Source organism: Mustela nivalis (assembly GCF_964662115.1).
Source record: "Mustela nivalis genome assembly, chromosome: 5".
Lineage (NCBI taxonomy): Eukaryota > Metazoa > Chordata > Mammalia > Carnivora > Mustelidae > Mustela > Mustela nivalis.
In genome coordinates this window covers 111685369-111710056 of record NC_139024.1, presented here as the reverse complement: position 1 = coordinate 111710056, position 24688 = coordinate 111685369, and the positions used below count along the sequence as shown (strand labels likewise).

The 24688-nt window shown below is 38.8% G+C and overlaps 1 protein-coding gene and 1 long non-coding RNA gene across 4 annotated transcripts; one reads left to right on the top strand and one right to left on the bottom strand.

Moving 5' to 3' along the window:
- Positions 1-951: 951 nt before the first annotated feature.
- Positions 952-11234, top strand: LOC309864363. The gene is made up of 2 exons (XR_014311475.1): positions 952-5932; positions 6154-11234. It is a non-coding gene; the product is annotated as an uncharacterized lncRNA (long non-coding RNA).
- OGFRL1 (opioid growth factor receptor like 1) lies at positions 10597-24452 on the bottom strand. 3 transcript variants are annotated; one of them, XM_082729785.1, is made up of 7 exons: positions 23899-24452; positions 19684-19770; positions 19449-19527; positions 16386-16464; positions 16223-16289; positions 15971-16116; positions 10597-11601 (listed from the first exon to the last, which is right to left on the bottom strand). In XM_082729785.1, exons 1-7 carry the CDS (start codon positions 24130-24132, stop codon positions 10935-10937), a joined length of 1359 nt encoding a protein of 452 aa, XP_082585911.1. In that variant the 5' UTR covers positions 24133-24452; the 3' UTR covers positions 10597-10934. The 3 variants fall into 3 exon arrangements, with proteins under 3 accessions (XP_082585911.1, XP_082585910.1, XP_082585912.1); XM_082729784.1 differs by having other exon boundaries at positions 19449-19530; positions 23899-24281; XM_082729786.1 differs by lacking the exon at positions 23899-24452 and adding an exon at positions 21741-21952 and having other exon boundaries at positions 19449-19530.
- Between the last annotated feature and the right edge of the window lie 236 nt (positions 24453-24688).

The following is a 24688-nucleotide window of genomic DNA, read 5'->3' as shown; positions in this document are numbered from 1 at the left end:
AAGTTTAAGATGTCCCTACCAATCATCATGGTAGGACTCATGAGGTGGGATTCATGAGCTATTATAGAAGTAGGTGCTACATTTTCTTTATATGGATAAGTCTGGTGTGACTTTGTGACCTCACTATATTTTTATAATTTGAGTTCATTACAATAAGCTAAAAAAGGACAAAATGAAGCATCACCCTTTTCATAAAGTTAAGTTTAGCTTAAGTTTTTCTGAGTATACATCACACTCAAGCCTTGCTTAGCATTGTTCAAAAGAGTGCTCACGAAGTTGAAATGGACGACCATTTACTTCCATCCATGAAAACTTCCACAGGCTTTCCCTTTAATGAAAGATAAGCTCACTAAGACAAGTGAGCTTTTCATTAAAATTTGGTTGTCAACGTGTAGGAAAAAGAAAAGCCCACATCAAAGAAGGAGTATAATCAGAAAATCAAACACTATGGGGAAAAGCCATTTCCTCAAGTGTGGCCTTTACTGTCAATCTGAATCTTGGTCTAAAGTGTAAAACCGGAGGGGGAAAAAAGTCAGCTCTGATGTGAACTGCCAAGGGAATTGCTTTTATTCTGCCAACGCTCCAGATGCTTTTTGTACAGAGAGACTTCATCTCACGCTCACACTTGTTTATTTCCGTGCATGTAACTCTCAGCCAGGCACGGAAACAGGGATTTTGTTGATCCACTGCTATGATTTTTAAATTACTTCATCTTACCTAAAATTCCAAGTCAAGCAGGAAAAGCAGGATCCTGTCCTTTTCTTCCTTTTTTTAAACCTCGAATTTGAATTAATGACATTTGTTACTAACTGACCCAAGAAACCAGGAAGAAACTATGATCTGGGTTTATCAAAGCATAAAATATTTATAAAATGTTTCAATGTAAATCTTTGTACTTGTACTTGTGCTTGTTGTAACAATAACTCACTTTGAAGGCTCTTTGTCCTGAGGAAAACATTTTATTTCAAAAGTAGATCCAGAAATAGCTGTCCCTACACTTACACATCTTGTTTCAAGTTATAACTGCTAAACATTTTTTTAAATTCAGTCATTGTTTATTGAGTATTTACTATGTGCCAAGCCCCATGGTAGGCACCCAAGATACAAAGGTACACCGTAGCGTCTTGTGAAGGCTGCATTCTCTCTGAAGGCAGAGGGAAAACTGGGAGTCGTTTGCAATAGATAAAGGTCTATGGGGACAGTGGAAATAAGGGAGTGGAATGGAGACAAATTTGAGAAAGAGAATTAACAGAATTTATTGCCAAACTGGATGTGTTGACAAATGAAAATTCTGAGGTAACTCTCCAGTTTCCAGTTTGGAGATGACATGATGCCATTCAACGAGATCAGAAATGTCAGGGTGACACCCGTATGGACACGTCCACGTCCATGAGATCTAAAGGAGCTACTCTGCACAGAAAGTCACATGGTCAGGGATGACTGTCTTCAAAGTCCATTTTCAGAGCACCAGTGGGTTTCTTTCCCACATGGAGATGTTTGAACCTGCCTCAGAGCTGGCTAAACTTGATCAATGGCCAGTGGCAAATATGCTCAGCGGTGAAAGAAACTCTTCTGTGGAGAGGACTCCGGTCCTCCGTTAATACTACAGCACAGGTCAACCCACTGTCTAGACTGATGCTTCTGAATCCATTCCAATTAGCAGAGGGTTCTCGGGAGTTAACGGGGCCACCCTTTGCAAACACGCTGAGTAAGAGCCAGGAGGCGTAGGTCCTCCCTCCAGCTCTTGCATTTGCAGCATTTGAGGATGGAAAGCCATGTCACCTCATCATTATCTAGAAGATTAGGGTCCACACTCACTGCCAACTATGAGAGTCTATAATTTCCCTTCCCACATATGGACATTGAACAGAAAAATGAGGGGAAACCAGTCACAATGAACGCTAGAGAAAACAGAACCGTTGAACTACTATTTATGCCATGAGAATGTATTTCATATCTTATTTATAGTATATGTATGGCATTCTGAAAGGACAAATGGTTGAATAAGACAATGACCCAAGACCTGTGGTGAACCCATTTTAATTTCATAGTATGAAGATACCTACAGTTTAGAATTTTGAAATATGAATGTTTATGTAACACAAGATTATTCATTCTCTTAGTCCTGATTATAAGAAAACAATAACAACCGGGCCACAATGTTCATAGAATACATACATACATGTTTTTAAATAGTCTTAACTATCAGGTGGCCTTCCATTAAATCTTGAAGTAAATATATATTTGGAGGGTTTGAAATCAAAATTTTCTTTTTTTTTTTTTGAAATCAAAATTTTCTGCTTTTGATAAAAATCAGAACTGACAGTATCCTAAAATAAACTAGATCTTCTCCTGATCCTGATCAAAGGGCTTCAGCTCTGCCTCATAGTCCAGCTCATTCTTGGCAAAAAAGGGAAACCAATTCAAAAAAATCAAGGAAGTAATAAAGGGCTCTTTTGTACATTCATTATATTCACAGTGAGGGAAATTTTCTATACTGTTCGTACCAGTATATTAAACATAAAATCATTAATTCCATACCTACCAGCTTTTTTAGTAAAAACTATACTAAAACTATCTGTCTCTATCTGTAAGTCTGATAAACATAAATTAGAGTAGATTGATTTCCATTGAGACACATTCTACATGATATATGTCATGACCAAACATCGCATTTTTTCCTAGAATACTAGGAGCCACAGTAAAGGAGTATCTTGAATAAGTCCCTCATGTTTAACCCACACTTAATCCTTTCAAGAAACATAAAATAGCTGCCATTCCAATGAGAGATCAAAGACCCTGAGAATTTACAGGACTTGTCCAAAGCCACACAGCCACCTGTAAGTGATGGTTTTGTCGCATGGATCCAAGTCTCTGGCTTGAAAGTCAGCTTTGCTCCATTAAACAAAATACATCTTACCCCTCACTTTTTACTCCTTCGGGGCTTTTTCTTGAACTCTTTCTGACAAGAGTCAAATCATCCATTCAAAGATCTCAGACAAGCTCGGCATTCTAAGGTAAACTGTCAGATCTCATTTGGTTCACATCATCCACCCCTTGTTTATTCTTCTTCCTCTAAAATCTTCCTTTTCCAAAATCGAGAGTTGAGAAAACAGGCTATTTCATTCACAACAAAAATGTTATATGCCATTTGACAAGATATTTATATATTCATTGGTAGTGTTAAATATACACCAAGGTTATAAAAATAGTAGGGTGGTATAGCAAAATTCCTTAGTAAACCCCGTCTTTCTGAGAAGTCAAGTCAAATCCATGCTGGCTCTCTAATCCCTCTTTTTAGGAACCTATTTTAAAATGCTTTTCCAATAATCCAACATTTTCTCAGGGATAATCCCAAGGGCAGGATAATCCCTAATGTTCCCTCTGTCATTTCAGCCCCTTCGTCACAATCGCCAAAGCGTAAAATCACCTACAAGAAGCCAAACTGCCCATCACTCCTTTTATCCAGGCTGGGATTTCCTTCCCTCCCTGGAACACCAGCTTGCCTGCTGTGCATCCACTTGAGGTTTAAAATAAGGAACATGTTACAAATCTTCTCTTCAAATTCTCTCCCATATTAAATTTTATGCTCTTAAAGAAATGCAGACTCAGTCTTGAATTTCTCACTATACCGAGACTCTCCAGTCTCTTAGGATTTCACATTGCCTACAGCCATTCAACATTTAGGGGAAAGAAAACTTCTCTATTTTCTATCACCAGAATGTGCCCATTCTTCCCTCACGAAGGTAATTGCATCCATTCCTCTCTACTAAACAATTCATCCCAAAGGCTGCAGTTAAAATCATGCTCACTCACCACTGTGGCTGTTATTTTTTTTCCCTAACCGTTTTTCAATTATGCACAATGTCATTTCATTCTGACTCTTACCACAGTCTATTCTTAGTTCTTTTGTCCTCTCTTTTCCTGCCTGTCTAGATCAGTGCAGCAAAGCCCCTCTTCATCTTCATCCACACGGTCCCATGGTATCTAGAGCAACCTCTTCATTTCACCTCACAACTGCATTTTCCTTAGTCAAAATTTTGACTTATTTACAATGCTGCTGTAATAGCGTTATATGGTGACGGCTGGTAGCTACTCTTGTAATGATCTGAGCATGACATGCAGAGAAACTGAATCATTCTGTTGTACACCTGAAACTAATGTAACCTTGTGGGCCAACTATCCTCTTACTAAAAAGGCTTATTAAAAAGACCAGCCTCTTTGGTGAAGAAATGTCATCTCCATTAATTATTCATTTTCATTTATCTGGGTTCAATATACTTTTCAAACAGAGAAAAGCAAAAAAAGAAACAATACACATCCAAGTATTTACACATGCGATCTGCCCTCCGAAATCTTGCAACAAAAATAACTTCATATGTAAATAAGATTTCACCCTTCAAAATAAAATATTTATTTTGCAACAAGAAAGGAAATACTGTGGATCTCATATGATCATCATAAAAATATGTCTAATCATAGAAAAACAGCAAGTCATTTGTTCCAGCTCCTCAAAAATATTTTAATCGTGCAAAATCAATATAATGTACTCTAACATAATGCTAAAATGTTAACCAAGATGAAGTGGCTTTTATTCGTTTTACAGGATGTGTATTTGGCAATAGTTTTTAAAAATAATTACTCTAAAGGAACTCTATATTATTTCAGAAACCATATTTTAAAATACAGCAGTCAGCAACAGAAACTATTGTTCTTTATACATTTTTGGCATAACACTGCCATACAATTATAGAATTATAAAACAAGTGTTTCATAGTACCATACAAATCCAGAAACTGGTTACAACTCCTACCACACACACATGGTATTGGTACTAACAGACATGCACAGCGTTCTGTAATTCATACTTCAGTAGAATACAGAGCACAGAGAAGACCCAGTGGCTGCTGGACAGTGAGAGCTTACATGGGAAGTAAACCACACATCTTTTTAGGAATCATACCCATTTTCCTGAAGTACCTAAAATACAAAGGACACAGTAGTTTCCAAAGTAAAATAGTGCCAGGACCCAGTTGGCCATCTATCTTCTTAGGTAATACTAATGAAAGGCCAATAGCTTATTCAGGAAAAGGGAGTAAATTGTCTTTTTATAAAAATGAAAAAACATGTTTATCAAAGGATTAGCTAATGCTTTGCTCTCACTTCTTTCTCTTAATTTTAATGCCACACAATTAATATGACGTCAACTCTTTTATGGGAGTTTACTTCATTTCTAGACAATCTTATTACCGAATCCTATCTCAGCCAGTCCCTCAGTTTAATTGGTTAGTAAAACCACCAACTATTGATACACACTGGCAAAGAAATTAAACTTGGTACCTGATCATGTCTACTTCTACCCCCTCTACTGAAATGTTTCATTCTACCATGGAGTAGGTGGAAGTCATGGTTCAGATGAGAGTATTAATGGGATTCTGTTTGCACACCAATCCCTTATCTCCTAGGCAAAAATAACATATAGCTAATTCTGAAATCACATCCCTACCATAAAGCTTTTATAGATCATTCCTCATCTGTTCCCAATAATTCTGTCACTTGTGCAAACTCATCATTGGTTATATCTTTCTGTAGAAAGTTTCTTGTTACTGTTTCTAATCTTTTGTTCCATTTGTGTTTTCCTTTTCTTCACCTGAAACTAAATTAGCCCCGAAAAAAATCAATGCCCATTTGACCAATGAGTACAGAACTTGAAAATATCTTAGGGCCAAGATTATTATATAACTAATCTCTCTGTAATGTAAATGTAAACTGTTCCATAAACTCTGCTATAATTTAAAAATGAAAATATGATGAACTTCATAGCTTAAATATATTTTCATGAGGTTTCTGATTTTTCTTTTTAACAAGGTCTTCAAGCCTTACAAGTAGGCATCAATGTCTCTTCCCTTTCAGTTCATTTTTAAAATACAGAGTCATGGGGCGCCTGGGTGGCTCAGTGGGTTAAGCCGCTGCCTTCGGCTCGGGTCATGATCTCAGGGTCCTGGGATCGAGTCCCGCATTGGGCTCTCTGCTCAGCAGGGAGCCTGCTTCCTCCTCTCTCTCTGCCTGCCTCTCTGCCTACTTGTGATCTCTCTCTGTCAAATAAATAAATAAATAAATCTAAAAAAAATAAATAAATAAAATAAAATACAGAGTCATTTTATAAAAACTTTTTAGTATTTAACCTATGAAAGAACAACCCAGAAGAATTTTTGATTGAAGAACTGGGAGGAGGGGTAGGCAGAAATGGTATTCTGATGTTTCCCAAGATGGTTATAAAGATTCAGCTACGATTTACATAGGAGGTGTCCAATTGCTCATAATTTCCTAAACAACTACAAAATGGTAATAAATTATAACATAGTTTGTGAAAATCGATACCTATTAAAATTGTATTTGGAGTCCAAGTTAGTCCACATTCTTCAGAAGTCAAGGATAGTGGGGCTCAACACCCTCGTGATTCTGAGGAAGCTCTGAGGACCCATCATGCCTTTGGAGAGACTGGAACCCAGTGCTGGCTCCACTGTACCAAGACACCCACCTGATTCTTAGTCCCCATTCTCGATTCTACTTCCAGGCACAGTCTGAGCCATAAAACAAACACTTAATTGTATCCTCCACATGAAAACTTCAATTCAAGCAACAAACATATTAAGAAGCTATTTCCCACAAATAACTAAAATTAGTTATTTTTCCTGAACAGATCAGGAAAAAAAGCAGATGACAAAGAAGATTCTAATCTAGGGAAAAAAGCAAAAACAGTGCTTTTTAAATGTTTCTAATAAGAAAATTAGTTTCAGATTCCTCTGACCATCTACTGGAGTTACACTTCTAAATAATTCTCTAATAGATTTCCATTTTCTGCATCCATCTGCAGCAAAGAAAAGAGTGAAATACCGATAAATATCACTTGTAGTAACTGAGTAATGTTTAAAATGAAAATCATAGCATGTAGCAAAATCCAGCAAGAACATAAACAAGTGTACCAATGTAGTTAATCTTTCTTACTGTAAACAATTTCTGTCAAATAAATGACATTGTTGAGCACTGTGGCAAGTACACTTCCTATGCTACTGTCACAAAGGGAAATTTCTCCAAAATGAAAAAGCACCAACGTAAATTCAGTAAAATAGTGATGTTCATGGTTTGGAAAGTTCCTCATGGCAAGATTTTACAATGGAGTAAAGATCTCAACTTCTGAATGAGAACCATTTACATTAGTTAAGGCACATCTGGACACCTCCAGGCATTCATATTTATAACTATATCATTATTAACTTCAGTAATAAGGGATTTTTAAAAACACAGCCTGTCCCTGAACACAATCTGCTGGGTGGGCTGGATAACTAGAACAGGGAAGGAGGCACGGTAGTACTCACTGTCACTCTAGAGATTACCCCCACACAAATCTGTTCATGTCATAAACACTACAAAAAAAGTCAAAAGAAGCCAATATATGTAACTGCTAATGTTCTAGATCCTACACTGACCCTGATTGACCCATACTCTGGAATTCTCTTGGTGGGAAACAAATTAGAAGTCTTCAAAACCATTCCTATAACCAAGGATCCCCACTCAGCCCAGACAGACATGAAAGACTCATAGATGAAGCTACGTTCAAGTAAAATCAAGAATGTCCTTTTCTCAGGTTAGAAAATATAGCTTCTAGAAGAACCTCAATTATAGAAACACAAAGAACCTGGTTGATTTAGTTACTCAAGAGAGTATAAACTCAACCATAACTCTATTTTAAAGGGAAATTTAACTCTAACCAAATAGTCTCTATCAGTTCAACCAGTTTTGACCACTTGATATAGAGTTTACCTACTAAAATGGTTTTTTGAATAGTAACTCAGAACACTGGCACTGTTTTTCCTTTTTCACCAGATCATATTTTCACTCAGATTAAAACATAAAAGCTAGAAGCAAAGTAGATAATTCTATACAACAAAACATGAAACATAATGACAATGATAGCTGTTAAATGACATTTCATACATTTATATTTTTAATACTTAGCAAAAAAATCTTAGAACTTCTCTAGTAACTCCTGAGTTGTATATTTTATTTTCTACTTGAAGCTGAAAAAAGTAGTCTCAAAACCTAAATTCAAAATAAAACTATACAAAATAATTTTTGAACTGAGAACTAGACCTGATTTAGAGAAAGCAGACACATTTTCACTTCTATCATGATTCTTCTGAGTTCCTTATGAGATTGAGCATGAAACTGTATAATGATACAATATTCTTAATGTTATAAACTTCTCTCTACTGTACAGAAATATATCTTATATTATATATCACTTTACAGTATTTCAAAATACTTTCACATATATTATCCCCTTAGAGATATGAAAGCACAAAATATTAGAAATGTACTAGACTAACCAAGCGATATAACATCTATTTGCCATGAAATGCAATTTAATATTTTATCAATAGCCAATGTTTATATTCTCACAATCCAAGGTGCAATAATAAAGTCTATATATTTGCAAAGATTCAATAATGTTTCTAGCTATTTGGCCATGCTTCACTGCATTTTTAAGACAGCTTCTCGATAAATTTCTGCAAGCATATGGTAGTTTTTCAAAATACAAAACATCAGCGTCAAATCCAGAGGGCTGTTTCATATTTAAGACCCACATAAATACGTATCTATAGATCTTATTTAAAAAACTATTAATTGTACAAAGTATTCTTTATAGAAAAAAAATTTTAGACACTCAGTTTTTATTTGCAAAAGGAATGACATCCCCTCACTTGTTCTCTACTGAAGAATTCTCTCATAAAATATTTGCAGATTAAATGGAGGAATCATACTGTTACATATGAATATGGATCTTAAAAATAGTAATGGGAAAAGGCCACTGTTTTAAATGGAAGCCAGGCAGTTTTTCCCTTGAGACTAAATCTTCTCTAATTAATTGGCACAATCTAATCAAACCCCTAATTAGGAATAATATTCTAAAAGTTAAATTGTTGAATGAAATGTTTTACCTGTAAGGGCTCAGTTTCCAAGACATTCACATTATATCCATTTATTTTTGTCTCTGTCCACTGTTTTTTAAAAATATTTTAATATCTGATCACAAATTTTTAGTATTATACACTTAGAAAGCAGTCTGAATGCTTTATCATGTATTCAGAATTGGTAAGATATTTTGAATTAATCATATTCCTACAATTCAGTTCAAAGTGACAACTACTCTCACTGTCTAACCCTGAAAACTGTTTATCATCTCTATGGGGACATTGCTACAAGCACCACAATAGAGGGTCCATACAAAAACGAAACTGAAATGCAAAAGCAGAATTGTTTCCCCAAATCTTTATGTTCACTTCACAAACAATAGAAAGCAAAAATTGGGATGTTATGGGAACCAAAAATGAGAAAATACTCTAGATTAATTGGAATATGATATACAAGTTGTTTCTAATATTTGTATTTAAAAAGTCAAGTTTGAGCAAATGTGATGTTTCATGTAAACTTCAAAGCAATAAAGTATTTCTAAAGGCATACTGCTGATATATTCTCTAGAAATCTTTGGCTGGAAATCCCCTGATCATAAAGGTAACAGAAGATGGTATGTTATGACTAACAAATAGAACATAATAAAAATTCTCTGGTGGTTAAAGAGAATCTAAAAGCACAAGAGATACACAAAAGCCAATTCCGCTCTAAATGAAAGTGAATTTTTTTTCTATTAATTGCTTTAACTATTTGTACGCATGCTTTGAAGTTCTCAGCCCTGCATTTCTGATTATTTTCCGATTTGTAGTACTAATTAATAATAGTAGTAGAGGAAATAAAATTACTTCCTCTTAACCAATATCAAAATATCAAGTGCTTGCTAAACCTGAGGATATGGAATTTCAAATCTATTCTCAATTTTGAGGTTTCATAACTTAGAGATACAACAAATTGTTTTTTTTTTTTTTAAAGATACTCTGGACTAAGTACTATTATTAATTTCATAGCCCACAGAACACTGAGATAGTCAAGGATTAGGGACCACTACCTTGTTGACAGCGTAAGAAGCATGCCATTTAAAAATGAGTAATTTCTTTTCTTATTTTTTAATTCTTTAGTCATTTGCATTTAGACACAGGCACCAAATTTATATGGAACAGCCATAAAAGCAAAATCTTTCTCTTGGACTTTTGCATCAAAATTTGTTTTTAAGCATTTAACATAGAAAGACATTTTTATTATTTTAAGAAAGCAAATTCTTGATGATCGTACAGCTGAAAAGTGCCTTTCTGTTCCATTTAAATTTCAGTACAGGGGATCACCTGAACATACCCGAGAAACACACATGCTGGCTGACAAAGATGGCCAGTGAGGGCAAGTGCAGAGAGAGGGAAACAGGCAAGGGCAGTGAGGACACGAAATGGGCTGGGAGATTATAGCTCCCCAAGAACATAAATCTCACATACCAGAATTTAAAAATAAACATATTAAGGTGTTGTAATGACGAGTCCAAATTACTCTATGAATATATCTGAAATGACCAAACTGTTTTTCCAGCTTAAGAAATAAATCCATAAATTGGCAAAAAGCATGACAACAGAACAAAATTCGTCCCCTTGCTTTTCTTCATGTAGACTGTAATCTCCCAAGGAATTTATTTGATACATGAGATACTACATGATTATTCCCAGATACATTGAAAATCACTTCAAAGCAATCATTGGGTACAGAATTTGAAAAGTCACATCCTAAAAGCATTACAGAATACATTCGTTTATTGGGTCTTGCTTAAAACTTCTTACTAAAGATTAAATTCATTGTCATCCAAAATGAAAAACCAGCAAAAAAAGTTTTGGGAAATCAAAAACAAACGGGGAAAATTTGCAATGTGCCCTCCGCTCTTCAGGAGTACAGTTCCTCCTCCCTTACCTAAGCTGGGGTGTGGGTTATCTGATAATTCACTGTGATTGTCCATCATCGGGAGCATCAGCAGTTCCAGGATCTTCAGGGTCTTTGCTATGACTGTCGCCATCCTCCTCTTTTTCAGGAGAAGCTGTACTCTCCTTCTGCTCAGTGGGACTGGTGACTGTTTTTTCCAGTTCAGAATTTGAATTTTCGCCATTACTGTCCTCTGTGTTTCTCGGCTTGGTAGCTTCACCGCTGGGCTCTGCACTAGGCCTGTCTTTCTCCTCTCCTGGCCCTCCAGGTGCCACTTTTTTTTCTTCGGCTGTTTTGCCATTTAAATGAACAGCTGAGGAGGAATTTTTGGAGTCCTTGGATTTTTTGTGCATAGAAGTTTGACTGATGTGACCGGAGGTGGGAGGGGCAGGCATCTTGTGGGCTTTGCCTCCCCCCTCTGACTGTTCTTTCCTCGGTGGCCCCCAGATAAAATTCTCTGAAGGCGTGTAATGTTTCTGGGCGAACCGCAGGAGCTTTCTCCTCTCTCTCCTGTCTCTAATTGTATAAACAAAATACTCCAGAGCACTCTGTTTAATATTGGGAATAGTATTTTCCACAAGGGCTTCATGAAGAATAAATTTTACAAGAGGAGATTTAAAACTTTCATATCCAAGCTCACCAAGGCTTTTAAGAATACGAGTGATTCGTAAATAGTTGTGCTGGGACCTGAAAGAGAGGATTGAATAAAATGTGTGTGTTGGTGGGGGTGGGGGGGTGGAAATCAGGTGAAAAGCAGGGAAATGAAAACTATTGGAAAAATATTTTTTAACTGAACAATGACTTTACCGAAAGTCCTATCACACACCATTGGAAGAATAAATTAGAAGTTATTAAAACCTTATACTTCAATGTAATGGCAATCTATGCAATATTAAAATATGTAATATAAATTCCCCCTGTTACTTTAATTCTTCATGTTTGAGAAATATTTAGATCTAAAATTTATTCCCACTGATGTTGAGCTGTTGTTTCCTAAGCACACTGAGGATGTGGTCTACTAGGGCATTTATCCGCAACGTAGTGAGGAGCAAGGGCTTTGGGGACACACCTGAGCTTGCACCATGGTTCTACCCCCCACAGCTACATGAGGTTATGGTATCTCTCTCTGACTCCATATCCTTATCTGCAAAATAAGCGAAATGGCCCTTCCCTTACTGGACTGTTAGAAGAATCAAATAAGTTGAGACCTATGCAGAGCATGTAGGACTCAAAAAAAATTAGAAATTATTTAAAATTCATATTGTGATTGTTATCATTTAAATGCGGTACTCAGAGCCACCTATGTGTACCTTTCCCAATTTAATCACCTAATAGTCTTCCGTCCATGGCCTTTGTCTCCTTTTTCCTAGAGAATTTTAAATTTTGCTTCTAATGGCAAGGACTCCAAAGATGCCTTTTTCCCCACACTGCACAAACTTCTTCACTGTCCCCAAACTAAAGCTGTTATCAGATGAAGGCTTTCCAAGCCTCTCTCTCACAATTCATAACATATTTACCCTATGTCACTGGGCAACAGTTGCCTTATTACAAATAACTGGCTGCCTCCTCAAGGCTTCTTCTGCTGCACAAATGATTCAAGCATCATCAACAGCCTGGGACTGATATACCCTCTACTGACGCACAACCATACCCACCACTTATTTCTAACTTCCGAAAACCTGTGTTTTTGTTTGTTTGTTTGTTTAAAGATTTTATTTATTTATTTGACAGAGATCACAAGTAAGCAGAGAAGCAGGCAGAGAGAGAGGAGGAAGCAGGCTCCCCTCCAAGCAGAGAGCCCGATGTGGGGCTCAATCCCACAACCCTGGGATCATGACCTGAGCCGAAGGCAGAGGCTTTAACCCACTGAGCGACCCAGGCGCCCCTCGAAAACCTGTTTTATACACCAGACACTGAACTTTATACAGGCAATGCATACACCTGCTTTCGTTTCCGAAAGTATTTGCAATATTTCACTTAGGAAGAACTAGTAAATTATCTGGGAAAAGTGAAGAAGGATGTGGAATTACCTGAGGGGCACAAGGGGATGGTTCCACAGTTTCACATGTTAATAAGAAAGTTTGTCTGGACAAAACAAAAACCTTAATGATTCAGGCTAGCCAAACCTTGGAAAAGACAAGCACAGCAGTTTTATCATCCCCATTCTCCTGGATGTTGACCACAAAAGTGTTATCCTAATATTCGACTCTTTGAGGCCAAAGGGTAAAACACAGCAGGTATGTTTCAGTCTTAAGAATCGGTATTTTTCAATAGTTAGGAAGTAAAAATCTTCTAAGGCAAGATTAATTTGAACGAGGTTAAGACAGTGTGCCATTAACAGCAGAAATGACTTAGTGTTAGGTTAGTATGGAGTTTCTATTCCCCAAAAATTTAGGGATAAAATCCTTGAGCAATATCTGCTTCTATAAACCTGAGAGAGAAATGCATGGAAAATTGGGAGGAATATTTCTCTTTAAAAATCCCAAAGATGAGTTACATGATTCAACAAAATGTACTCTATTGCAACAAAATGTACTCTATTGCAACCAAAATGTACAGCTCAACTGCACATATCTAGTCCTAGACGAAGGGCCAAGATGGGATTTCTGTACACATTTATCCATATCTATACAGTCTCTGATTTAAAATATTTATGTAACAGTAGAAAAGGACAAAAACTTGGGTTGAAGAGAACAAAAATGAAGATTATGGAACAGAAGTATACAAGAAAGAAACTGAGTGTTTCAGTTATGAATTGAAATAAATACGACAAAGAAAGACAAAACAGAAGAGAGAAGAAAGCAGATAAAACCCTTCTAATGTTGTGAGCAGTCTTTGGAGGTGCACAGCAGCTAAAAGAGAGAAGCTGGGCTTCCCAAAAGAAGTAAGGATGGTAAAAGGACTGCAGGTGTCAGGAAGACCAGGTAGGTGAAGAAAGAACACACAGGAGGTAGAAAATAAAATAAAAGTGAGAAGCAATTCCAGGGTCTAAAGTAGACTCCATAATCTAAGGATTTGTATCCTTATCCTTTAATTAAATTTGTAAATTTAATTTACAAATAAAATTGGAAATACATCTGAGTGGTTGGTCTACATATCTGTACTCCCATGTTTGGAAATATTTTAGTTCTTTTAGTCATGGTCACTTGTTCACTAAACGTTACTTCATTTCACTTTCATTCAATACTTTTTTTTCTGCTGGGCTACTATAAATATATTGAGTTTCCTGCCTACTCTAAGAAACTCAAGATGTCACACAGATTAAAACACAAATAAAAGCCCTGTGCAATACCCAGGGAAAGGAAAATGAGAGACAGTGGATGGTGGAGAGAAAAGGATCTGAATGGGGCAAGGGAATCTGATGGTTAATTCAGGATCCCTTCCCCTGACCTAAGCCAGGAGATCATTTTAATTAAAACCTTCAGAAGGGATCTATTTCCAACTATCAGTTAGAGAATCAGAAAATAAAACCCCAAGGAGGATTTAAGCTGGCAAATGTCTTTTGTTCATTGTTTGTTCGTTCGACAAACATTTACTAAATGAGATTGCTATTCCAAGCAGAAACAAGAAGCTGAGGATGGCGATTCTCTACAATGATGCTCTGCTGCTCTCCTTCACGTCAGTAGGCTACTTGCTGATAGCGTTCGTTGACAGTATGACAGAAGGCCTTAGAAACTCTGTCCAGAGACAGCTATCCACATTGCTTAGGCAAAGGCATATACGCTTCTGCTCTAAGTGTCCTAAATAAATCAAATTTAACTTGAGTTATGAGTTACTGGATCTTGTCCTCAGAATCATAAAACTTTATGCCTGTATCTTCGGTGTCTTAGTACAAGCTACCATTTTAATAGTGTTGACTATGACTAATAAAGTAAAAAGAAGGCTTAAACATTAATACTTATACTCATTTTAGCAAAGCAAGATGAAAGTTCTGGAAAACACCAAAAAATTCAGTTAACTGATGCCTAAAACTGTTGGGCAAAGAAAAATTTCTTAGGTTACTTTTTTTTTTCCCCTTGGTATTTGTCCAGCTCAGCTAATTATAATGTGCTAAAAAAAAAAAAAAATGCTTTAAAAAATGCTTTAAAGTTGTTGGTTTTATGGTCCAACATTCATAAGTCACCCTATAATTAAAAAGAAAAAAAAATCATTTTGCATACAAAGAAAATAATAAGAAAAATAAACTTTGGGTATAAGTATTAATGAAAGTTATAAATATCCAGGCAAAAGAATACAGTAAATCAATTCCAAATAAACTATATTAAAATTTCCTTCACAGGTTTTAGGATTTAGTAAGCAAAAGTGGGCTTTTGTTTTTTACCCAAATAATGAAGATTCTAATTTTTCCTCTTTTTTAGTAATGTACAGACACATTTCAGTCTTTTTGTTATTGTTGTTATGTTAGTCACCATACAGTACATCACTAATTTCTGATGTAGTGTTCCATGATTAATCGTTTGTGTACAACACCCAGTGTTCCATGCAATCCATGCCCTCCTTAATACCCAACACCAGGCTCAACTGGTCCCCCACCACCCTCCCCTCTAAAACTCTCAGTTTGCTTCCGAGAGGGCACAGTCTCTCATGGTTCTTCTCCCTCTCTGATTCCCCTCCTTCACTTTCCCCTTCCAGTCTACAAAATGATTTTTATATGTCATAGTCTTAATTTATGGATTTAATCTAAGAAGGTACCATGCCCGACGAACACTCACAACCTAGCAGAGGAGATGTGGAAAGCTGTATACAAGAAATGGGTATGAGTGCCAGGAACCATGGTATAAAGAGGGAGAGAGACCCCACGTGGCCTGGGCAGTAGAGAGGTTTCAGGAAAAAACAGCTCTGAAGAGGAATGGCCTTATTCCGACCTGAAATGTCATTCTTTCTTGTTGTTTTGTTGTGCTTTAGAAGACAGAGCAAGGAATAAAATGCATTTCAGACTAGCTTTTGAATTCAAATTTCTGGTCCATCTACTAGTTGTTACTATGCTCCATACAGAGAACTCCAATCCAGAAAAAATAACATGCTGGCCCCTGATATACTCCAGGGCTTTACTTACTCATTCAGATGCTGAAACCTTTCCTGCCAGTTAACAGCCCGAGCAACATTTCCAGTTTTATCAACCAGTTTTATTCCAAAAAATTCTAACATCATCTTATAAGCCAGGAGGAATCTTTTAATTGCTTCTTTTGTTTTTTTGAATTCCTAAGGGGGCAAAAAAGTCAGCTGAAATGATTCAGTAGTTACCAGGACAATAAAAGAACAATATTATTTGAGCCATCTCCTATAAAATGAAATGAGCTTGCATTACCTCAATTTCATATGTAGTTAATTCTTTAGCATAAAAGTTCAAGCCTTGTTCTCTCAGGGGGAAAAGCCTATTTTTTAGAAAAATAATATTGTTATATTAATGTTATCTGGAAAACATACATAATTAAATAGGACATGGTTCAAGATACAGAAATGTAACTGACCATTGAATATAAGTGTGGTTGTGCTCCAGCTTTTCATAATCTCCTTTCCACTTATTTAGAACTTCTTCAATGTAAACACCTAGGTAGTAAATATTTAGAAGATGAGCCAGACATTTAAGACAATGTTGAAGGCATTTTAACTTTTAACCACTTAATCTTTATATTAAAACCTTTGAAATTTAATAATAGCACACAAAAATTATGCCAAGGAGAATATCCTATGCCATATACTAAGTTTATGTAACAGGCCTAATTTTTCAAAATTCTATGGTACCTTGAATTACATAAAGTTCAATCCAACAGTGTTACTCTAAAGGAATTGACAAACTATGTCACTTATTTTATAAATAAAGTTTTATTGGAACACACCCATGCACATTCATTTATTATTTTACACAACCACAGTAGAGTTGCAGAGGTGCAACAGAGACTACATGGCCCACACAGCTGAAAGTATTTCTTATTCGTCCGTGGACAGAAAAAGTTTGTAAACCCTTGCCCTAGATGGTCCTAACTTCTTTAAACACAAGATGGGATCAAGATGAAATGTAGCCCAGGAAAAAGGAAAGGAATAAAAGAAAGGTGAGAGAAGAAAAGCATGAAAAAGGAGAAAGAAAGGGAGGAAGGAAAAATAGAGAAAAAGGATCCATATTACACAAAGTATATATCATCCAGCTTAATCTTCACGTAACTCTCCCAAACCAGTGCTACCATCCCCATTTTACTAACGAGGACATTGTATGATTTGTTCAAAGTCACACACTGACAAAATCATAAATCTAAAGGTAGAATACAGGTCATTCTCATTCCAAAAACTAAGCCCTCTTCACCACATCCTACTGTTTCCCCATAAGAACCCATTACAGTTGACCCTTGAACAATATAAGTTTGAACTATTTTTGTAAGAATACAGTACATAATGCCTATCACATACCAAATACGTGTTAATCAACTATTTATACCTCTGGCAAATCTTCCTGTCAATAGGAGGGTATTAGCAGTTAAGTTTTGGGGAAGTCAAAAGCTACACATGGATTTCTGACAACACAGGGGTTAGCACCTGTTACCCCTACACTGTTCAAGGGCCAATTGTAGAACAAAACCTTCCTGCTTCTCTAACTCTATCTAGGTCCCCATAATTGACTATGTGGCCCATTTAATGAGTTTTACAGAAAAACATACAACATATTTCTCCAAAAGCAACTCATCTTATTCTTGCTTTTACCAGATACCACCAGTTTATGGTAGAAGTCTACTCTTGGAAAGTTGAGTAAAAAGTTGTTTTTGAATCATACTCTTGGCCTTATCAGCATTTTTAAATCAATTATCCCTTCCAACTATCCCTCTTCCTGCTTAATAATTAAAATACATCATTGCAGGCTTATGCTTACTGGCAGGTGAATGTTTGTTGCAGGGGCAGGGGGAAGGATATGTGTATGTGTGCACATACTGGGGAAGAAATTGGGTGAGTTTATGTAACTTATATAATAAACTAGAATAACACTTTATGTGATCTCAGATAAAGCTTCTGACCCCTACCGACCCCATAAGATTTCAAAATAAGTTTTGTAGTAAAGATTACAAAAAATTAATGCAGTGCTTGAAGTTATTACTTTAAATTACTACCACAAAAAAAATTCACTACTAGAAATACGAAAATATTCTAGTTAAGTACTGTCATGTTCAATGTTTTTTTAATATTTGAAGGCATTCCTTTAGGTAACTTTTATTAAATTCAAGTAGGAGTCATTGCATTTCTTCAAACGGTTTTCTTGTCCCAGGTTCTAAAAAAATTAATTAATTTAACAAACACTATTTCAATTAGTAAATAAAGCAGTGTGCTTCTATCCTTAGTAAACACAACAGAGCATTTTTACCCAGAGGTTTCCTCCTTAATTAGAGCAGATTTTTGGGACACCAGAAAATTAATTAAAGACAAGTGGATCTGGCCATTGTGACAATGTTCTCCTGTCCAGACTCCCAACTGTCACATCTCTCAGTACACAGTGCAGGAATTCCTCCTCCCAGCACTCCTCCCAGTCTTTAGATAGCTTTCCTCCAGTTAGTTTACCAAAGAATGTAGTCCTGCTACTTGGAAAGCTTTGCAATCTCTGACCCTCATTCCCTGACCCACATGGCTGTGGATCTGGCTCAGTTTCCACTAAGAAAAAAGAGCACAAGCCAGGGCCATCTGGTCACCTCAAAGAGATAAGGGCGAGAAGGAGAGAAGCCAACTTTGCTGGTTTAACCTGGATAAAATTAGGATACTCATCATGTACCACAGCACGAAGCCTCAGTGAAATATGCATATTACCATAACAGATGCATCCCCTCCTTATAGGGGGAGAATCATAGAAAAGATTCTATGAGGACAGTTGTACACTTGCAAAGGAGGAAGCAGTTTACTCAGCAGAGATGAATGGAGATCTACCATCTTTGGAGTTCCCTTCCTAGAGTATCAGAACACTGCACTGGGACTGCTGGAGCTCCTTGAATTAGAATTAGAATTAGATAATTCTAATAATGATCTAATAATTCTAATATAACCATTACTCTTCGGCTATGTTCTAAATAATTTGGAGGTATGGTGTGGTGAAAAGAATACTGGCCCCTGGATCCTAGACCCAACTCTACAATCAAGTGACCAGACAAGTCAGTCATCCAAGCTTTAAGACCTAGTGACCTCATCTTTAAAATGAGAAAGATTAATTTGATCTCCTCTAACACTTCTTAGTAACCTAATATTCTTTGACTCTCTGAATTTATGAATCTCATCTCTTTGCCTCTCACAGATGTGGCCCCCACTAACACTATCATGACCCCCACCATGAACAAGTGGTGGAAAGGTATTGCTAATTCACAGTTATTCCTCCAGAAATTGCCAAACGGATGTTCACAACTCTAGAGTTCAGGACTTTGGGGACACATTAGCCTATAGAGCAAAGTAAAGCCAGTCAATGAATAAATGCATTAAGAAGGTACCGACCACACAATAAACAAAGAACAAGTAAGCATATGTTATTATTTAAAGTTTGCTTTTTACCAGGGTAGCAGATTACTTACCATCTGGCTTAAATGGAATTTTATTCTTATAAAAACGAAGATTACTCAAGTCATTTTGATATCGGATATCTTTGAAGTTCTGCTAAAGGAAAAAAATAAATCAATTTCCAGCATATGGACACAGAAAAAAGGCACAAGGACCCTTCTTGCATGTTTGCTTACTAGCAGTACAAAATAAGAAAAACAGAGAAGGGAAATATTTTATGTTTTAGAGAAAAATGTTCTATACTCTTACTGGGTACTGATGTCGATATTTGTACAGGTCCCTCGCAGCATAAAAACTTCTCTTTGGTTTGGTAGTTGCTTCAGTGGAATCACCACCCTAAAATAAAAAGTGAAATTCCATTTACATGGTGAAGGAAAATAATCTGAGAAATTTCTAGAACACTTAAAATAATGAACACCCATAACGAAAGCCTGAAAAGTATCAAGCTGTTCAGTATAATGACAGTATTAGAAATTTTCTTTTAATGATGCGTACTACAACATCTTTTGGCATTCTATTTGCCTGATTTGAACCCAATAACATTTGTCCTAAGGCGTTTTACTGAATAGAAAAACTTTATTATTCACCAAGAACTATAGAGGCCAAATGTTCTAGATCAATATTCATCAGAAACAGAACTCAAAATGAATTTAAGACATTTATTTTACCAGAGGTCACACAAATGATTCTGACAAAATTTTAGAATATATAATTCTAGAAAATTGTTAAGATAATAAATCAATTCTACAAAGAAAATTGTCACTAACTGCAACATTTAGCTGTACTTAGAAGGAAAACACAACTTATGAAATGAAAAGGGGATTTTTAAAACAAATTAAATAGCTTTCTAAATTCCATCCTTCATAGCACCATAACAAGTACACACAGGCATGTATAATCTGTGACTCCAGTGATAACACAAGGTGACATAAATCAGCAAATTTAAAATATATATCCACAGAGTAGTAAAAGCTCTCAAATGAAATGAACTTCAGATCGTAGTAACTTATAGATGGTAGTTTATTCATACTATTTAAACTCTAAAAATTTTCAACACCGTGAATAATTTTTAAAATGTATGATATGGGTCAACGTAATCAGTTTCGTTTCTCTAACCAAGCCTACTATTAGAATGTCTAAGGGAGTGCCTTGTGTCCTGCGATAATCAGAAGGACAATAAGACAGATGATAACGATGAAACAGAAGACAAAGTTTAGGTCTGAATATTCATTAAGAGCTTCACCCCCTCCCGATCCCTTTCTCATCACCCTCCACCCCCATCTGTGTTGACAGATTAGCATCCTCCAAGCAATTTTCGCACCTTTTGAAGTGGTGTGATTCTCACTATTACTACAAGTATAGAGATACTTACTTTAACACCAAATTCTCCGATGTTTAACATTAGCTACTCTGTCATGTTACATAAGCAAGGAAAGCTTAAATTCTGGTCCTTGCCACACGTTTCAAAATAGCTCTGCCTAGCAAGTTTCTGAATCTATTTAGCCTGAGCTACAATCATATGAATCATCATCCTACATTTGTATAGAAAGCACTTTTCCATTTACAAAGCGCTTACATATATATTATTTCATTTGATTCTTAGGACACACCTGGATGGCAGGTATTAGTGTTTCCAGCTTAGAAACAAGGTAGCCCGTGCTTAGAGAAGTTGAACAAGACCCCAAAGCTCAGTGAGAGCATAGAACTGGAATCCCAGGCTTGGGGCTGCAAGTCCAGCTAATTAGGCATGAAGCCATTTCAGCTCCACTACAAGTGAAGGAGCACGATAGGAACCTTGGTACAATGTCAACCGCCCAAGACTTGGATTGTCTTAACTCTGCTACTTATTTGTGAGGCATTAAGCCAACCACTTAACTGAATCTTGGTTTCATCTTCTGTGAAACAAAGATAATGAGTCATGCCCTTACCTATTTCCCAGGATTATCGTGAGAATGACTGCATCCTCCAACCTCTAAATGTACCAACCTGCAAGTATCTGACCTGTTCCTCAACTTCTGCTCCTTTTGGAATCTCTATCCTGTGCCTTTCACCTGCTCAGCCAAGGATTCTGTTCCTTAATATATTCATTGTTCCTATTTCCTGCATCATCAAAATTTCCCTCTCTTCTGGATCATTCCCCTCAGCAGACAAACATGCTGTAGTATCTCTAATTATAAACGTACACAACATTCCTTGCCAAATCCCCCTCAAATGCAGCTACACAGCTCTGCTCCCTATTACAGTAAAATATCACCAAAGAATTGTACATATCCCCTATCTTCTCCTCCTCTTCTCCCATGACCCACCACAATCAGGCTTTCATCCTCAGCATTCCATCTAAACAGCTCTTTCAACATCACTAACAAATCTCCATTTTTACCAAACCATATCTCAGTGCTCAACTCGGGCATCTTCCCAGCAGTGCTGGCCAGTTCAATGCCTCCCTCCTTCATGAAACACTGTCAGGTGCCACACCTCTTCTGGGTTCTTCCAATCTCATTGGTTCCCCTTGTCACACTTCTCTTTGGCTCCTCCTCCCCTTCATATGTTCTAAATAGAGGAGTGCCCAGGGCTTAGTTCTTATTTCTCATCACTCCTTAACGACCACTTATCTGCCAGGACTTCGTACATCACCATTCATATAAGTTGATGATTGCAGTCCTGGACTAAGGCTCCATCCATGGATATGTTAAGAATTCCACTTGGACGTCTAATAGGATATAAAAATTGAAGATAATTCTTGACTTAACCTCTGATGATGCTTTTTTCCCAGACTTGGTGATTGTTAATGTCGCCACCACTTGTCAAATCTTCACTTGAACTAAGAATGAAGGCAGTGAAGGAGGTGAGAAGTAGTCAGACTGGGATGGCTCCTAAAGGTAGGTCTAGTAGTACTTGCAAATGACTACCAGGAGGGGCAACAAATGGAGCTGACAGTCAAAAAGCAACATTAAAAAGGAGATTTTTTTAGGGAAGTTAAATGGTGATAGTAACAAGAAAAATAAATCATTAAAGGGGAAAAGGGAGGTCTGCTGTGGTCTACCATTTCTGTCACAATTAACTGACTGAAACATTAATTATCCAATTGTTTTCTATAGATGGACCTAGTTAGCGGGACTGAATCTAAGCTGGCGTTTTTTGATATCCCAAACTTCTCTGAGACGGTTACTTAATTGGGAGACAAGAGAAAGGGAAAAACTGGCTTACAGCCTCTAATACTTTGGGAGGGGGCTGCTGAATTCACAATGCAAAATGACCCATCAGCAAACCAGCAAACCCCAAACAAGGGGTCAGAGAGCTAGTCCCAATTCCAACAGGTTAAAGGTTCTACATTAGTTACAAACATACTTGGGTCTGTATCATTCATTCTCTCCTGAATGTTCTTGGGCAAGCTCCTCATACTCTCTAAACCTCAGTTTTGTCTCAAATGGGGAAGAAAACAGCAACTTCCTCCCAACCCCCGAAACTGCAGGTGACTGAAATAACATATTTAGCGTACAGCCTGCACTGGGACTTTGCTTCCTCCTGACCTACACAGAAATGATCGTCCAGATTTATAAAACAGCCTTAGCTGTAATATTTAGGTTCTCCAGCCAAGCACCCTGTGGTCATATTTGACTTTGGGCTCCATTTTTTTTTTCCACTCTCATTCCTCCACAGCTGATAAAGAGGAGGGCCTAATGCAAAACCACAAACCTTTAATACCTCCAGGGCACGCACTTCTTTTAGAGGGCTGCTTATACTATTCCTCCTTTTTAGTTTTCCGAATTATTTTCAGTCTGTCAGAGGTTAAAAGGGATAGTTATCCCTTTACTAACGTCTCCTCCAAATTATATTAGGCAAATGATTTAAGCCCAGTTGGAGCAACAAGTCTCTGGGTGGTACAAGAGTTTTGAAGAATGCCCTGAACTCCTCAGTTGAAAGGCCTTACTTAGGGCAAGAATTGTGGCATTTTAACTTCGGTTGGGGACCTTCCACAATACTTGAATGGCTGTAGACCCTCCTACAGAGGAGAATGCTCGCTGCTCCTTAGTTGCAGTGCCTCCCTATTCTGGGTAATTTTTACCAATAACACGCACTAGACCAGTTTTCACAATCCTCTATTTTTAGACAGGTTCCTCCCACCCCACCTTCGCAGCACCCAGCTGCGCTGCAGAGGCAAAGAAAACACCCATTCAAGTTGGGTTCTGCCGTGAGGGACTTCCTTGTCGCGCCCGCGGTCAGGCCCCAGGCCAGCAGGGGACGGCTCCGGCGCTCCCGGCCACGGCAGGCCCCCCCGCGTCCGCGGGGCAGCGGGACGGCCGCCGGCGCGGAGGGGTCTGGCCGCGGAGGACCAGCGGCCGCCGGCGCCCCGGGCCCCTGTGCGCGGGGGGCGCTCGGCGCTTGCCCCTGTCCCCGGCGACGTCCTTCCTGCAGGGGCAGGGGCGCCCTGGCCCAGCCCGAGGCCACCGCGGGGCCGCGTACCTGCTCGGCGCCCGCCGCCTCGGCGTCTTCGTCCGGCTCGGGGCCGGCGCGGGGCCGCCCGCCGACTCGCTCCGGGGGCTGCGCAGGCTGCTCGGGCTCCTGCCCCGGGCCCTCGCCGCCGCCACCCGGCCCCGGCTCCTCGGGCTCGGGCTCCGAGTCCGTCTGCCAGGTGGAGTCGCAGTCCTCCACGGTGGTGGGCTCGCGGAAGCTGACCCCGCCGAGCAGGTTGCCCATTGAAGAGGCGGCGGCGGGCGCGGGACTGCGGGGCTGCGGGGCGCGGGACGGGGCACTGGGCGCGGGCTGCGGCAGGCACGCTAGGGCCCGGGCATGGCCTCGGCGAGGGCGCTGGGCGGCAGCCTCGGCCCGCCCGCCGCCGCACTGCCTCAGCGCGGCGAGCGGCAGACAGGCACACTCGCGGGGAGGAGCCGGCGGCCCCGGGACCGCCGCCGCCAACGCTTGAACCCGCCCATCTGGTTCCTTCTCCTCCCCACCCGCGGGAGCCGGCGCCGGCCGGGAGCCCCGGGGAGCGACCTGCCGCCGCTGCCCGCGCCCGCGGCCTCAGCGCCGCCGGCCCCGGCTCCGGGGCCACACCTCGCTGCCGGCTTTCCACCCCGGAAGGCCTGCCTCCGCCTGGCCTTTGACGTCTCCTGGGGAGGTTCGGGGTCGGCTGCTCACGCCCCTCTCCACCCCTACTCCGGGCAGGACCGCGGGCCTGGGGCCCCTCCCGGCGGAGCGGGAAGAGTGGTCCCGCCCAGCCCTGGGAGCCGGGGGCTGGGGTGGACGCGCTGTC